We start from the raw sequence: 16753 nt of genomic DNA on the forward strand, positions 1-16753 counted from the left end.
AAAGAGTTATGTACAATTAGAACAAGGACTTCACCGAGGGCTTCTGAAGACCCCTCAACTTGATGGCCCACATGGAGCCCACATGTTCTACACAATATACTTTTTTTTGGTTTTCAATACTTCTAATCCTTACACAGGGAAAGCAGCTACAACTCTTGTTTCCCTCTGTCAATGAGCTCACTTAAAAACAAGAGCTTCCACCTCAACAAATTTCATTAAGGTGTCACTTCTTACTGCCACTGACAATTCAGTAGTTATGTAGGAGAGAAAGCAGAGCCCAAAGAAACAGGACTTGGAACTGCTGCAGAAAAAATAACAACTCTAGAAGAGATGAAAACTGGTAAGAGCAGGAAGGGAAATGAATAAAGAAGGAGGGAAAGTCAACAGTACTTCTAAAAAGGTAATCTTGATCCCCCATTTGGAAGACTGAATGAGATGACTGGAATCCCACAAATGCAGTGGCAGTCGTTAGAAACACACGGGGCACCCATGGACTTCAGGGGCCAACAAGGGACATCTGATGCAGGCTGAAAAGAGCACAAAGAGCACAGAGACCTGGGGGCTGGGCAGGGGGAGTTGTGTGTGGGTTTGGTTTGGTTTTAGCTTTTTCATTTGCTGGCTATAAATACCTGTTAAATAGCCAGATCAACCAAGGAGCCCATGATTCAACAGTGGCTAAATATGGTAACAACTGGCAGATACATTTATGACAAAGTATTATTTTGAAGGTCCTTAATTTTTTCTTCAAATATCAATTACTCAGGATTGTGCCACACAAGAACCCCCACCAAAACCACTCCCTCACAGCCTTGCTGCATGTAAAGGCAAACCTACATATTGTGCAACTCATATTGAAATTTCAGCAGAATAAAAACCACATTCAAAATACAAGAAACTTATTTTTCAGCCATGACTTACAGGATACTTCCGGGCACAAACTTATGGCTGTATTGGTGAAACCACAAGGTTTTTTTCCTATATTTTGATATGGGCTATCTTTAAAACAGGACTACCTAAAAGGCAACATCCAAAGCTTTGTATTCATCATTTGTTTTCCCTAGATGTTTAAGCAGGCAAGAGTATAACACATTCTTCAGGTTCTTTCTAACGTTTTCCTATTTTAACACATGGTATGAACAATGAAGTATCAATTCAATAGTTGTGGTTTGGGGGCTTTTTAATAACAAAATTCAGAAGCTTGCTGTGGTGGCAGTTACAACATGATAAACTGTTTTTGTTAGCTGGGAGGGTAAGGAGCCAGGACACAAATGAACCTCTCTCTGTCTGTATGTAGAGATCCACACAGCGCTCTCTAATAGCATTTTGTAACTCAAAGTCTAGCTTACAAAGACTTCTGTAAATATAGTAAAAAAATTTAATTTAAATTCAAGTTATGCTGCACACAGAAAACTTCTAAGTATAATCTGTGGAAAAATGTCTAAATATTACTGTATAAAACCAAAATATTGGCTTTAAAAAGATGGTCAAAAATGGTATTCTTCAAATACTGAAAAATAGAAAGTAAAATAGTTCCACTTTTTCATGGTTTTGAGAAGTGGTACTCACCACAAAGACACAAAAAAAGGTCATAAAAACTAAGTTAGAACAATGTATTCTTTAGCATTGCAATGACGGTCTTACAGACTTCTACAACAGGATTTGAAAACAGGACTCAAGTTACTTGTCAATAGACATATCTCTGTCCTTGTAAATAAGTTTGTGAAAGGGCATGTATCTTAAAGAAGTTCTATTAGCATTGAGAGAAATTCTGCTCTAGCTATTAAAACAAAAATTCTGTAATCTAAAAATACTGATCAAACTGAAAAACTGAAATATTTCAACAGACCAAATGACCCAGACTATGCTTGGAGGTTTTTTGCAGCATCCTTTCAAGGACTGCAACCTCTTGCGTTTAATGAAGTTCACATTTATCACCAAACAGGATTTGCAGTAGGTGTGTACCCAGCTCATGCTTCTGTCTCTTTGTTTATTTAATGGGTGTGTTGTTCTAGCACAGTTCTGTTTGAATAAACAGAGAACTATGCACAATCAAGTGCACACCCACCCTTTTGATGTCAAATCTTTCCCAGGACAAACAGTAATGGTTTATGTGTTTTATGAACCTGCATCTTCTGGGGTATTTGTGGTCAAAAAACTAGAGAAATACCAGATTTTTAATTTAACCATAGCTCACTTGAAAACAAGATAAATTGAAGCAGCTGATCTTATGCTGGAAGGTCATTACTGCTCTGTCTTACCTTGAAGCACTTCCATCGGAAGAACAGTCCAGGCGTTTTCCAGATACGAGATGTAGATGTATCGTGCTGTATTACAGGCAAGACCAATATACAGCACTCTAAAGGAAATAAAGAAAGGAGAAGTCAGGATAGTTTGCACTTTCCCTTTCTGGCATGTTATAATATAGCTTACTGATTTAGAAGTTATTTGCATGCATACAGTTTGCCAGTCTAAAGCAGCACTTGCTCAACACAAAATATATCCTTTAAGTCCTACACCCAAACATAACTCTTGCCCATTCAACACATTTGAAATCCTAATAGGAAAAAAAAAATCAAAGAGACAGCAAACCCACTGAGCTTTTAACTAAGCTCTGTAGTTCTATGCCACACTCTATACAGGACTGTGTTCCAGAGAGATAATTTCTAAGTGCATTCAACATTTTTTCCAAACCTTCTTTTCTAATCATCCAGAGATTCATTCTGCCATTTCAGTGAAAGCCTGGAGCAGGTTTGTATTAAAGGAATTAATTTAAACCCAATTAATGTAAGTTTATAGTCCCAGTATCTGCAAACTGCTCAGAACTACTCTAAAACACATCCCACAGAAGCAATATGGTTTATAACAACATGCCTCAGGATAAAACTTAGCCATCCTGTTGAAAAGCAGCAGATGCTGCATCTCAGAATTTAGAGAAAAAAAAGCGCTTACAACAGTTTTTAAACAATGAGATACAAAGACTATTTGTGAACTGCATTTCCCATTGCACATTTAACCTGTTGACTCTTCCCTTCCAGTTTTTAGATTTAGCATAGCTTCTCCCTGGGGTGCTCATTCATCCAGCTATCTTTCTCTTATTTTTAGATGGATCTTGGGAAACAAAGACTTAATTGAAAACATGTTTACAGCTTGAGAAAGGGGGCTATTGCAACCTTTAAAGATTTTTTTCAGGGACAAGGATAATTTATTGTCCAAATAGGACTTGTTGGTTGAACCCTGGTTTGGTATAAGAGAAATAAATGCAATTGATAATGAAGGTGAAGCACCAACCCTGTGAAAGGGCTCGTTATTCTTTGTGCTGCTTTTTCAGTTAGTTTTTCTACAAATGCACACCAAGATTTAATTAAATGGTACAGAGTCACTGGAAAATCTAGAGTGAGACACCATCATAAAAACGCAGCATCTTGTCAACATCTGAGGTCTCCAAATACACATGCTGGCAGTGAAAAATCCAGTAGCATACTTTTCATCATGTCAGTGATATCAAAAAAGACCTGTGCATTTCACAACAACATGAATTTACTTTCAACAAGTAGGGTAAGCTGGCAGGAAGTCATCCCCTCTCAGTCATACATCAAACCAAGCTTCCAGATACATGTGGGGTCCATGAATAGCTAGCTGCTTGAAGCTGCCTTTAGGCAACACAAGCCCAAGCATTCATGGAAGAAAACACGGGAAGCCATGAAAAACTTCACTGTTATACAATAATGAGAACAAACTTCTTCTTTGTGCTGTGAATCATAAATTTAATCTCATCCTTTAATTAATGCCTTCTGTTCCAAACAAATAACTTGGTTCCTTTCCTAGCCACAACTTAATGCAGTTCTTATGTACAGTCACATTTCTGAAACGTATTAGGACACACTGGCCACAAAAGGTAACCAAACTCACAAGGTCTGCAGGCTCCTGTCTTCATTCCCCTACTAGAAAGGCCCAGGGTGATGCACACTCTTGGGAACACAAAGGAATTGTCTCACCATGTACACTTGTTTTTCCTCAGCAGCAGTACAAATGCACCTCTCTATTTAGGATGACTTCTAGACAGCTTAACTTCACTTTTGTCTAGCAAAAACTTTGTCTGTTCACCAAGAACTTTCTTCCCACCTCATCTGTTCCCTAGCACAGTCAGACCAAAGATGCGACTTCCTCCTGCTTCAGAGTTTTTCCATCATCACTAACCACTCACCTACCTGTATTTTTCCAACATGTTACATTCGCAGAAAGACTTAGATTCAGGGTTTAAGAGCAGCAATTTAGTCAGGTTCTACCTCTTAATTTGTTAGAATATATATACAGAATTTTAGGTAAATTACAGTTTATGAAGATCTCTATAAATATGGTTCTGGAGAGGAATGTCACACAAGAACTTCTGTGTATTTACAGCGTCTTTTCAAAAATGCATTTATAATAATCACTTAGGCTCCTTATCAGACCTAAATGGAAAATGTAAACAGATGTTCCTTTTGAACCCTATATGCAGTACCCACAGAGATACCATATTCAATTCACAGGTTAAACATTTAAAACATTGAATCTATATTTGTGCCAAGGAGTCTAAGCTGTTTACAGCCATGACTGCCAGTCTCTGCTTCCCATAAAAACTCACATGCTGGAACTGTGGTCAGACAAACACATTGAAGCTTAACCTCAAGTAGGAAGTTATTTTCAGGGCTTGACATCATCATAAGCCACTGGCAGTTTTGAATGCTTCGACACCAGGTGCCATTCAACAATGGGGTCTAAATATTTCATAACCAGTTTTGTACACTTTTTTGTCACAGTATCATAGAATGGTATGGGTTGGAAGGGACCTTAAAGATGGAGTAGTTCCAACCCCTCTGCCATAGGCAGGGACACCATTCACTAGACCAGGTTGTTCCAAGCCCCATCCAGCCTGGTCTTGAACACTTCTAGGTATGGGGCACCCACAGCTTCTCTGGGCGACCCATGCCAGGGTCTCACCACCCTCACAGTAAAGAGTTTCATCCCAATATCCTCTCAAAGAAACACTAGAAGCATGTACTACATAGGCACACATGCACTGCACAAGTGTATGAACAGTACAGCTAATAAAGTCAGAAATTGGGCATTTTTTTCAGCACATATTTAACACAGTCATGCTTAAAATGCTTGGACAGTAATTTGAGTATTAGTTAAAAAAACTGTGGAAACAGAATAGGTTCAAACTGTTGTAAGGGTTTTATATGCCACCACATAAAATGGTAGAAACAGAAAGATTTGTAAGACTTGAAAAGGGAAACTGAGCTTCTGTCTGATAAGGTGTAAAGCCTGTTTTCTTGTAGTTCTACAAGGACATTCAACGGCATTTTTTCCTGCTATTGTGACAATGCATGCAATTCTGGTACTCATACCTGTCTTCAAACACTCAGCACAGGAAAGAGAGACTGAATGATAAATGTTCACATACTGCAGAAACAATGTCTACAACATCTGGAAGTCCAACAACCCAGAAGACAGGAATTTTGAGCTATTAAAAAAATAGATAAAATATCAATGCCAAATGCTTCTGGCTAAGACTGTTTTAAGGATATGGAGTTGGAGGCTATTGGCTCTTATTAATAGGAAAATTAATATCTGCACTAGAAGGCAGCAGACAACACATATACAGAACTGTCAAAGAAGATGAGTTATGAACTCCTATCCATTTTTCTTTGAAAAAAAAAGAAAAAAGCTTGCCTCCTCTCAAACACACCATGCATTATACAAAGTTCAGAAAGTACAAGGTGGCAGGCAGCCAGGAGGAGTCACCTCAGACTGTGATGACTAAATACAAGTAAGCATTAGATAACATTAAAATATGACTAATGTGCATTTCCCAGGTGTAGATATGCAGAATGCTGTTTCATAGCAAATAGGGACTGGTGTTTAAACAATTTAATAATCTTGCTCCAATCTTGTCTTCACAAGCTTAACAGTGCCAAGAAAAAAAAAAAAGAGTTAATCCCATACATCATCCTTCTTTTTGCTCCGCAATGCTTCCATCCCTTCTATTTCATCTTATTCACAATCCTATCACTATTTTGATTTCCATTCTTCCTTTAGTTGAAGTCTAAGCCCGAATTTTGTACTATAATATACATTGAAAGAGCATACCCAAGCTATCTTTAGCTATCAAGACTGTGATCTGTTCTCACCATTCCTCCATCATCATATCCTTCCTCCAGGCTCTGCATGCAAGGTGTCATTTTCTCTTACTAATTATTGTCAAATTCAGAGATTGAGACCAACTCTAAGCAAAGAGATCCTCCTCAGTTTAAAGTAAGAAAGAACATAATCTTTTAAGTAATCTCTCAAATTACTGTGCTAAACATCTCAGATGTTTTTAGTAGAGGTCAAATGAATATTCATCCCAATAAAAGCAAAACAAAGAGCAAAACCTCAGAACAGAATACGCAAAAAGAACAGTGCAAACAGTTCAAAAATACTTACATCTCAATGACTGTATGATTATAAACTGGGCATTTCAAAAGGATATGACTCTGACAACACACAGCTCTGTGCTTTGATGCACAGAATACCTGTGTAAACATGAAAGACTCCATCTTTGCAGCTTCATCAACTCAGGTTTTCCCCTATCCTTCCTCCCCTGTGCTTTTTTTAAAGAGTAGTGAAGGGATTTAGAATATATGGAAATTAAGTCCGTTTAGTGAATTTACTGGAAACCAATGTTCACTAACATGCTGGAAGCAGTCACTTTCACTTACACAAGGCAAAAACAACAGGACAAGCCCTGCAGCCATCTCACTCCATAGCTGACACACACTGCTTCAACTAAAGGAGGAGAGCAAGCTCCGAACTGGTAAGTGACACTGCCAGGCTGCAACCTCATTCTGCCAACACCCAGAGTCTGATTACAAGGCCATGTGCACAGGAGGTGCTCACCTCGTTTCCTCAGCTCATCTTCTCCCCTCTCAGCCTGCAGCTGACACCTTTCCAGGCTACTGTGGGGGCAACGAACTGCCCTGCAAGGGGAAGCAGGCTAAAGCAGGAGATTTGCAGAATGCTGCTACTCACAGGAAAAAAACTGAAAAACTAATGGTATTTGTATGTCAAAACAGACAACCCTTGAGTGGGTGGTAATTTGTAAAGATCTCTAACAGAGTGATTCATCAGGGAACGAGGATGTCTTCTAGAACCATCTGCAAAAGGTTATGGTGCCAGGCATAAAGCACATACTAACACGCAACTCAAATGCAAAGCAAGCATTTCAGCACATTTTCAACTCTTAAAATAACAAAATCTCCATCATGCAAGCCACATAACTGAGCAGGACTTGGAATTCAAAAAAAAGAAAAAAAAAAAAGGATTGGCTTGAATTTCACTTCGAAGCATAAAGTTCAGCCCGAGAGTCAACATTTTTTGTACAGCTCTTTAGTGATTGCTGCCATCTTACCTGATGTGACCAACCAATTCAATGAGTTTGTGGCTGAAGAAGTAGGCAGTCAGCTCAGACACATGACTGAGCACAGAACAAACTCCAAAGAGAGTGGTGGTGCCATTCAGGTCTTCCAAGTGCCAGTACAGAAAGGTGAACACAAAGCCATATCCAAACCCCATGAACCAGGCCACGAAGAGCACAGAGCCATACTGGATACTGCACAGCAGTTTAATGAGGTCCCAAAAACTGAAAGACTGTGACTGGCTCATACTAGTGGGAGTGTTATCTGAAGATTCATTGGAGGCATTTCTGTCCACCTGTGAGACCTCCACCTCTTTTCTCTTCTCATCTTGCTTGAAGTGTGTGTAATGAAATCGAAACTGGGTGGCCACAATTAACGCCATTGTCATTAGGACACCAAAAACAATGAAAACGATCCTGTAGTTCTTGTACTCTGGAGCTTTACATCCTTGACCTTCAATGGCAACTTCTGTGTGAGTATAGTCAATGCCAATTCCCACGGAGAGCATGGCCAGCCCCCAGCCCAGAGACCCCCACATACGCTGCAATCCATACCGGTCCCTGTGTTTGCCAAGGTACTGCAGAGTTATGGTGTCCACAATGGTAACAGAGGAAGCACTGAAAAATTCTCCTATTATGACAACCAGCAGAATGAGTAGAAAGATGGCCTCTACTTCTTGTTGATCATAAACGAGCACAGCTTGGTCAGAAGGCATCGGCTTCGTGCTGATGGAAGCTGGTGTGGTACTTGGAGTTGTGTTCCCTGGTGAGGCTGGGCTAGTGGTGATGTTTCTCAAAATCAAATGGGTACTGTTTTCCAAGACAAAATCCACATCATTGCTCTGTGTAGGTAACAGGAATGTTATTTCAGGATTAGGTGTCCCTGTTGTTTCCAAAGTGACTGGACTGGAAGTGACCAGGTCTCTCCTCCCACGGACTTTCGGGGATGCAGCACTCACTGTGGTCAGCGGAGAGGACATCGAGGCGTTTTGCGGAATTGTCGTTAAAAGGCTGCTTGCATTGGTGGGATGTGCTGGGGGAAGGCCCTTTGGTACACATCTTAAGGTGGCTGGTCTCACAAATCCGATGCCCAGGTTAAACAAAACCCAGCATAAAAGCGAGAACAGGAGGACAATCTTGCCTTTCTTGAAGCGATCTGCCACCACTCCCCAGAAGGGAGCACTGCAAAACTCAATAAAGTACCTGATGCCCACCAGAAGTCCACTCTGACTGGGTGACATACCCAGCTGCTTGTAGTACACAGGCAGCAAGGGGTAGAGAGAGCCATATGCAGAATAGAAGAAAAAATAAAAGACCTTTGAAATCAGAAGATCATTGTTTATTTTGACACAGTGCTTTTCTAACCAATCCAGCTCTTCATCTGGGACAGTGGTTGTCTCTGTAGAAGGGGATTCATTATTGGGTGGCAAGTCTTGATCCTTGGAAATGCCATTGAAAGGATCAGCAAGCACATACTTTCTCTTCTGTTCTTCTTCATCATCAGTTAGAATGGCCACCTTATCATCAGCTGCCATGGTTTACCACAAGCATCCAATATATGGTAGACTCTCAAGGAATTAGGGCTACCCTGTGAACAAATAAAACATGAGGTGGTTAAGATACCACAGAGGAACAGACCTGCAATGCCAGCCATCAAGGACAAAGACAGCTTCTTTCTTATAAGTAACATCCCTGAGCAATAAACGCAGTATTCAGGGTGGGGAAGGCCATTTGTCTAGACTGGTACATGGTAGCATCAATAAAAATGTGGTTTATGACCAATTCTGTGAAGTTCTCCCAACAGCAGCTTTTATATTGTGCATTAAAACCTCTTTCATGTTTAGGACAGAGAATAATTTATATATTCAGAGTTACTGTGGCAATTAAGTGCTAGCATTTGCAAGTCTCTTCTTTCAAACTGGCTTTTCTCCCCAAGGCTAACTGCTTTATTTCCAGTATTCCCTCCTATACCAAAGGATAGCCGTGATTTTGTAATTAAGTAATGCAGCCACATATATCTGGGTTATTTTGATCATCAAAACAAATTACTATCCAAAGCCTCATGACAGCCTTCAAAAGGTTCATCAGTCTCCTCTTGAAACACGTTTTTCTAAGCCCTCCACAACTACAGCAGAAATTGACGGCAAGCTTGAGCTTCTAGGCTGAATGGGAAGAGAGGTGGGAATTAGGATGGGGCTTGAAGATCAAAATTAGGATAACAATCTCAAAGACATCAAAGTTCTGGGAGCAAAGAAACACAGGGACAGGCCCTATGAAGGTATCTTCAAGTCAAATTCTGAAATCGAAAAAGGGTGGACTGGGAGATAACAGCACTACAGCTGCCTGTGCTTATCTTCTGCAGAAGACCCTGCAAAATTGATAAGCAACACTAAAAAATAAATTAACCACTCCTTAGACTTTGAATGACCAACCAGCTTTCACATTTAAAAACAACAACCCACTCCAATAAGCTAGGCTACCTAAGAAAAGCTTCCTGTTCAAAGAATAAAAACCAGCTCTGCCAGCAGGCTATCAGCTCAAAATCATTATTAGAAAACTATTTTTCCTCTATTGGTATCTGTAAATTTAACCTACTAAGATTAGCTCATGTTCATTGTGAGAAAGTTAAACATTTAGTATATTTCGGTTTTATTATCCCTTTGCTGTTTGGGTTAGTATTACTATTACAAAGGAACTTTTTCAAGGACCAATATTTGAAAGGAGAACCAGAAGAACCTGAAATTTCTCTAAGAGCAGTCAATTTATGATCTGGACCTGCTCTAGGAACTTGAACAGGATGATCCTAGTGAGTTCCTTCCAACACAGGATGTTATATCATTCTATAAGTATTTTTTTGCAGGGCTGCACTTTATTCCAAGTAGAAGGGGACAATGAAATCAGTCTTTCATTACTCATCTGAAAGCACAGTATCATCCCCTTAAAATTAGTCATGCAACAGTATATTCAGTGCCTTTAAATTAACTAATTACAATTCATCATTTTTTAGTACTGACAATGGATTTGCAAACTGATACAAGGCTAATAAGAGAAAAGAGACTAACATTCACTAGTATGTTAAATTAATTGTTTCCTATTGATTCAACATATATATAACAGCTGACAACAAGCCACAGATATTTCTAAAAACAACAGTTCATGAAAATAATCTAAACCTTACACAGCTCAGTGATAGACAAGCCTAAAAATACCATCATTAAACTCCCAAACACTCATAAGGTTTGTGTATGCTTTTCATTTTTAAATGTCATTTCTATGGGATACTGAAGATCTCTGGTTTCAGTTAGGGAGAAAAGGCTACATACAAATCTTGGAACCTTAAATATTCATGTATTCAAGGTTAGAAGTAAATGAAAACCATGACAGCACATACACAGAGACTTAAGTTTTTTCCTTCAGTTTCTTCAGAGACAAACCGATTAAATTTTAAAAAAAGTATTTCAACTGTCAAAAGATTAGACAGTCCTAATTAAGTTGTTAGAACAGTCAAATGTGAAAGCACATTTTCTTTCTCTTACCTGTTACCATCAAAAGCCACATGAACCAAAAACCAGCAGCTGTCTAGTGAGCTCCCGCAATTTTCGGTTCAGCCAGCCACATCCACCTGACCGGTGGAAGAACTGTGGGGTTTTTGCTCATTTCTATATCCATAAAACAAGCCCTTCTAATAAGTAAATGAGATCAGTCATCATCTGTGTTATTTTCTTTATGCCTCGCCTTACTTTGACAACAAAGACTCCAGAACTTGTGCAGGGCCCCACTTATGTCAAGTGTAACTGAGCTTCCAGTATATGCTCATCTGTTAGCAGCAACTTGCTTACTTGCTGCATCAGAGCTTTACAGCATTTATTTTTGAAGAATAGATTTCCTGTTCCCCAGACATGACAAGACAGAACTCACATTTTAACCATGTGGATATTTTAGGACAACTTCTTTGTAAGCATGGCTTGAAATTATCCTGATTTAAACAAGCTTATTCCCATATTTGAGCTCTGAACCATCTGGTTTCGTATAAATTATACTGAAGGCTTTCAGAGAAATTAGTATTCAATCTTTTTTAATTTAGTTTCCCTTTTCTATTGAAGTGGAATTTCAATTTCTATGTTGTATGAATAGTGAGTACATAACAAATTATGGTACTGTTAATCTTTAAACACTTCAGTTGTTGCATATTCTTCCCCCGTCCATAATTTATAACGGCCTCAGCACCCATCTTCTTCTAACACATTGCATGCAAGGATTAATCCAAAAGATCCACTCCTGCAATTCTGACTAGAACATCCTGGGTTAGAATGCTATGAAAAGTATATTCCATAATAATTTTAATAAATATTTTCCCACACTAAGAGCTTCATTGAATGTTATTAATAATACAGAATATACTCTTCAGAAATATAACAGCGTTAAGACTGGTAGGAGCCATATGGCATTCTTTATTGTTTTGATCACTAGTTTGTTTAGGAGTCAGGTCTTTGAAAGTCATATTTAGCAATGTTTTGAATTCTAAAAATAAACTACTGAACATGAGAAAATGAACAAAGTAGTATCGCTACTGAAAAAGATCTACAAAAACCCTGAACCTATGGGGCTTTCCTTCTACTGACAAAAACCCCATGCCAGTCTGGGATTGAATGTGCAGCAAACCAGACAGATGGAAAATCAATATACTTCTCAGTGATAAGAGGCTAGTTATCTACTGGTTATTTTAACCATTGCCTTCAAATACTGTATCTTCACTTAGCAAATTTTTTTTCTAATCCACAAGACAATAGGAGGACAGAAGACAAGCACAACTGGCAAATTTAAAACGAACAACGGAGAACAGGAGTAAGGGAGAAAGGTTCAGAGAGTTAACACATGGAGTTCAGAGTGAATATAAATTTTAACTCATTTGAAGAGAACACAACATTTTGGTACAGGCCTGTTGAATGTAATCAACTCAACCAGGACAAATGAGAACAGCAGAGGGGTACCATCACTTTAAAAGCAGGAGTAACAGTTTGGATCTATTTCCCCCAAACTTAGGTAAGTTCAGAAATGCACAAGAAAGCCCTAAGATGCAAACTGGAAGAAACTTCTGCAAGGATCTTGAGAAAGCCCTGCAAAGGGAAAGGGAAGAGGCATAGCAAGGGCACAGCACAGCAGCACACGCGTGTCATGAGAAAGCGCTTTGGCCCTCCAACTCACTAACGAGCTTTTATCTTGACAGAGGTTTACATTTCCAAACCACTACAGAATTCAGAACTGGGAACCAAGCCCTTGTTTCCTCACCATCCCATCACACCTGACAAGGCTACAATGGAAAAAGATCTCATTGAAACCTGAAGTGCTGATTTCCCCCTGAGACCTCAGCCTGAGATCCCACCGTACCGGCCTGGGAGCGTACATCCCTCGCTCGCAGCTGCACGGGAAGCGCAGCCGACCCAGCTCTCTCACACTGGGGATTCTTCTGTGAGCTCAGGCGTACTCTGAATCTCTTTATGCACAAGTGCATGTGCTTCTCCTCAGATATAAAGAATGTACTTGTTAACCACAAGGCTCTTCTTCCTTCAAGATTTGCACAGATAGGATTTTTTTTTTGTAAGTAGAGGCTATTATTTTTTCTAAGTTTCCTGATACAGATTGCTGTCACCTGCTTTTATATCTATTCCTCCAGCAAGTCAAAAATCCACTTTCAAACCCGTACATCTAGAACATGTTTTTTATCCAGTCATCTCCTGCAAACAGCTACAACTTCCCTGCAGACTTGCACCTTTGAGCAGCTATCTTGGGAATGGAGGAAGAACCATTTGTCCCAAGAAATTCAGTGATGACAATGCAGTGGTCATTTTAATGACTGTAATGAGCCTCTTTGGCAGGTAAGTAGAAAGAGGGTATTCTACATTTAGTTAAGTATCTCCTTGGCATTCTTGCATTTTATTTCTTAAATCGATCCTCATTTAGTCTGTCTCTCCTAGTAATTAATAGGATTTCAAGATCAGAAAGGATAAAAAGCTAATCTACTCAAGACAACCTGACATTATAAGAAGTTCCTTACAAAACAAAGAAAAATAATAATAGAGTATACTAAAAAGTCAGCTCTCCCCTTGGAGTCACTCTTCCCAAAACTCTGGGGTAAAAAAAACAACCAACCTGCTTTGAACTGTATCTCAGATTAAAAAAAAAAAAAAAAAAAAGTCAATCAAGAGATCAGACTGGGGTACCAAATCCCTAAACCTCTCAGGGAAAATACCATGGTACTCACAGCACCAGGCACTGAAACTTCATTTGCAGACTAACAGAAAGTTAGATTTGAGGTGAAATAATACTGTTGTTCTAAAATAAAGTTTAATTCAGCATAAATATTTCATTCACTAGGCTTTGAGAATTAAAGTATAATTAAGACTCACAAAGCAGAGCCTCAAATCTGGGTTTGGATGTATATGAATGTTAAAAGACAAACCACCAAAAAAAACCCGTGACAGTTCATCAGACGACAGTGCAAATGATCAAGAGAGGCTTAACCCATTAAATACTTAACAAAATGACTCATTGTAGAAGATTTATATTTACACAGTCTCAGAAAACATACTCAAAACAGGAATGATCAATTAATCTCTCAAACAACAAGCAGCTGTAGGAACAGAGTAGGCCAGCTTGCTGTTTGCATTGTGCAGACAAATCAAAGCCAGCCAGAATGGCGTCACATTTTAGTTGACCCCTTCCAGTCTTTCACCGACTAGAAAACTCACTCTGTAGCAAATACATTGAAGTCCACATGAAATTTTCATACAAACATTTTAAAATCTGCTAATAGAGAACGTATTTCTTAAAACCACTTTTTTTAAAAGTCACTAATTATTGTTTGATTGAGAACAAGTCTGTTAGAGAAAGAGACTTGAAAACTATTCGAAGGCTCACCTCACTCATCCCCCAGCTGGTGCAACTGCCATGAGTACATCCATCACACAGCACATGCACACTACCTCCCCCTGTCCCATTGATCCAAGCTACAAAACCTTCTGGTCAAAGACTTTCTGCTACCTCCAGAATGAAGTCCCGCATCCAGCAGGCCTACAAGGCATCGCTGCAAGAGCCATAAATAATAGACCATGTTTTCCATTTTCAAGCAAGTTTCATCCCTAAGGAGCAGCCTGGCGCTGTTGCCTGCATCCATGCCAGAAAGGAGGAGAATGTTATGCAAACAACTTACAGCATGACAGGGAAGTGCCTAGACTTCATTTACTTTTGCATCACGTTCCCAAGCCTCTCCCAGTTAAGCCAACCTCCAGGCGGAGCCCTTGGATGGGCTGTTCCCTGCCAAGCCATACAGAACAACTCGACAGGTTGACTCACTTGCCCCACATCATCCCCTGCTCTCTAAAGGTAAGCAGTTCCTCCTGTGAGGCCCCAGCATGAACAGCTGGCTCTGAATTTATAAAATCAGAAGTAAGTCGCATGGAGTGAATTAACTTGGTGCTGGGAGATGTACTTGTTTCAACTGTGAAGCAAGACATGAGTGTTGTAACATTAACCAACACAATTAGCGTTTTCCATGAAAGTGAAACCAACCCTGTTCTAAAACACTTAACACTTAAAATTGCTTTATTTTGTGTTGCTGATATGCACTTACTTAATGTGCTGGGCTACAGGTTTTTCTGCTTCTTGAATACAGATAAAAAAACTCTACACACCGACACATTTAGTCAATTAGATTGAGAGACAACAGTATGTCTGAAATATGTCAAGATCAGATTTATAATAGGCTTAATGCACTTTAAGATAGGTCTGAAGTTGCTACAATAGTGCTAGTATTAACATTAAAGAAAAGAACACTATGAATCCTCATCTATTAAAGAAAAACCATTAAATTCACATCCTAGGACTCCTGCTTTCCAATCTTGTTTTCCGTTTAATATGTGCAAATTAAGATGTCCAAGTAGACTGTATTTGTTAAACATGTTATTTTTAGTTGGTATCAGCCTCCAGTTTTTTTACCAGTTTTCAATTTGTCAACTACCTCCACGGTTTACACTTGATTAATGATGGTAATTTACACATGTACCTTCAGATACAAACCAGGCAAGTGCCCAGAGCTGCAGGACTCCAGGAGCACACTGCTGCCAGCGCTGGGGAGGGACACGGGCACCCAGCTGCCCCATCAAGCCTGGCAGCAGCGGCAGTACCGGTCTGCTGTGAGACAGCAAAGCCTTCCTGGCCATTCCAGCCTCTGGGACCAACTGCTGCAACTGCAGATGGACCATGTCACCAGTTCACAATTTCCCACATTGCTATATAAACTCAGGCCCATTGTACTGTAGCTGAAGATTAAGATGAATTTTAGGCTACACTCAAGTTGTGCTCTAGAACCAGCTAAGTTAGTGATAAACCACAACTTCCTCCCATTAGTTCCTCATATTGTCAGCTTCTCCTCTCATATTCTCACTCCACCTGTTTGATTTTTTTATTAAGTCTTCTTAGGATTTTTACTGGATTTATGACTACTACCACAAATACCATCCTTAAAGGGATGATTGTTTTCTTTTCTCCTATTCCTTAGTGGGTCTTCAGAGAATACCAACAGTAAAGTACATGTCATCTTTGTCCGCTATTTCTATCCAGTGAAACAAAAAACACACACACACACACAAAAAAAAAAAAAACCCAAAACAAAACAAGCTAGAAAACTAGCATTTTGTAATCTCTTTCCTTGGACATTACTAACTAGTGGACAACAAGACCCAATGTATCTTAGTAACATAATAATGTTTGGGGCAAGTTTTTACTGAAATACTTCAGTGCTATGTTTATTCAGCTGTTCTCCTCTCCTCAAGTTTATCATTCCAAGTTTATCACTCCTCAACACTGCACTTTTCACTAACACAACATTTAAAAAGAGCCTGCTGTTAAAACTTCAGAGCTGCTGAACAGACATGGGTTTTAAACTCCATCTAACTTAGAACATCGCAGGCATCCGTAGCAGCTATGGCACCTTCACCACCGACTTCCTAAATAAGTATCTGTTCCTACGCTTGTTCCAAAAACAGAGGAGCAACCGACAACCCGCTTACTAAAACCTAAGGTATTTTAAGGATGTAAGGGCTCTAGATCCTACTGACAGCCACACGTAACGCCACGCCTGGATGCTGGCGGCAGGGAGAAGTGCGGCGATGCCTGTGCAGGAGCTCCCGCGGGACACGGCCCGGCCAGCGGCCACCTCCGGGTCTAGACCCTGTCACCGGAGAGAGCAGGGGGCATTAAACGACTCGGCCGCAGCACGCTTCAACCAGGATGCTGAGCTTCAGGAGAAGCGGGCCG

The 16753-nt window shown here is 39.7% G+C and overlaps 1 protein-coding gene across 4 annotated transcripts in view; it reads right to left on the reverse strand.

Moving 5' to 3' along the window:
• MFSD6 (major facilitator superfamily domain containing 6) overlaps positions 1–16753 on the reverse strand; it is a 47155-nt gene that overhangs the window by 10553 nt on the left and 19849 nt on the right. For all 4 annotated transcript variants that reach the window (XM_008630123.2, XM_017728806.1, XM_017728797.1 and 1 more), the window contains exons 4-5: positions 7433–9026; positions 2259–2356 (exon numbers count right to left, since the gene is read on the reverse strand). In XM_008630123.2, coding sequence (XP_008628345.1) covers positions 2259–2356; positions 7433–8973 — 1639 coding nt within the window. In that variant the 5' untranslated portion in view covers positions 8974–9026. The remainder of the gene's footprint in view (positions 1–2258; positions 2357–7432; positions 9027–16753) is intronic.

The sequence above is a fragment of the Corvus brachyrhynchos genome, unplaced genomic scaffold, assembly GCF_000691975.1.
Source record: "Corvus brachyrhynchos isolate BGI_N302 unplaced genomic scaffold, ASM69197v1 scaffold370, whole genome shotgun sequence".
NCBI classification, from domain to species: Eukaryota; Metazoa; Chordata; class Aves; order Passeriformes; family Corvidae; genus Corvus; species Corvus brachyrhynchos.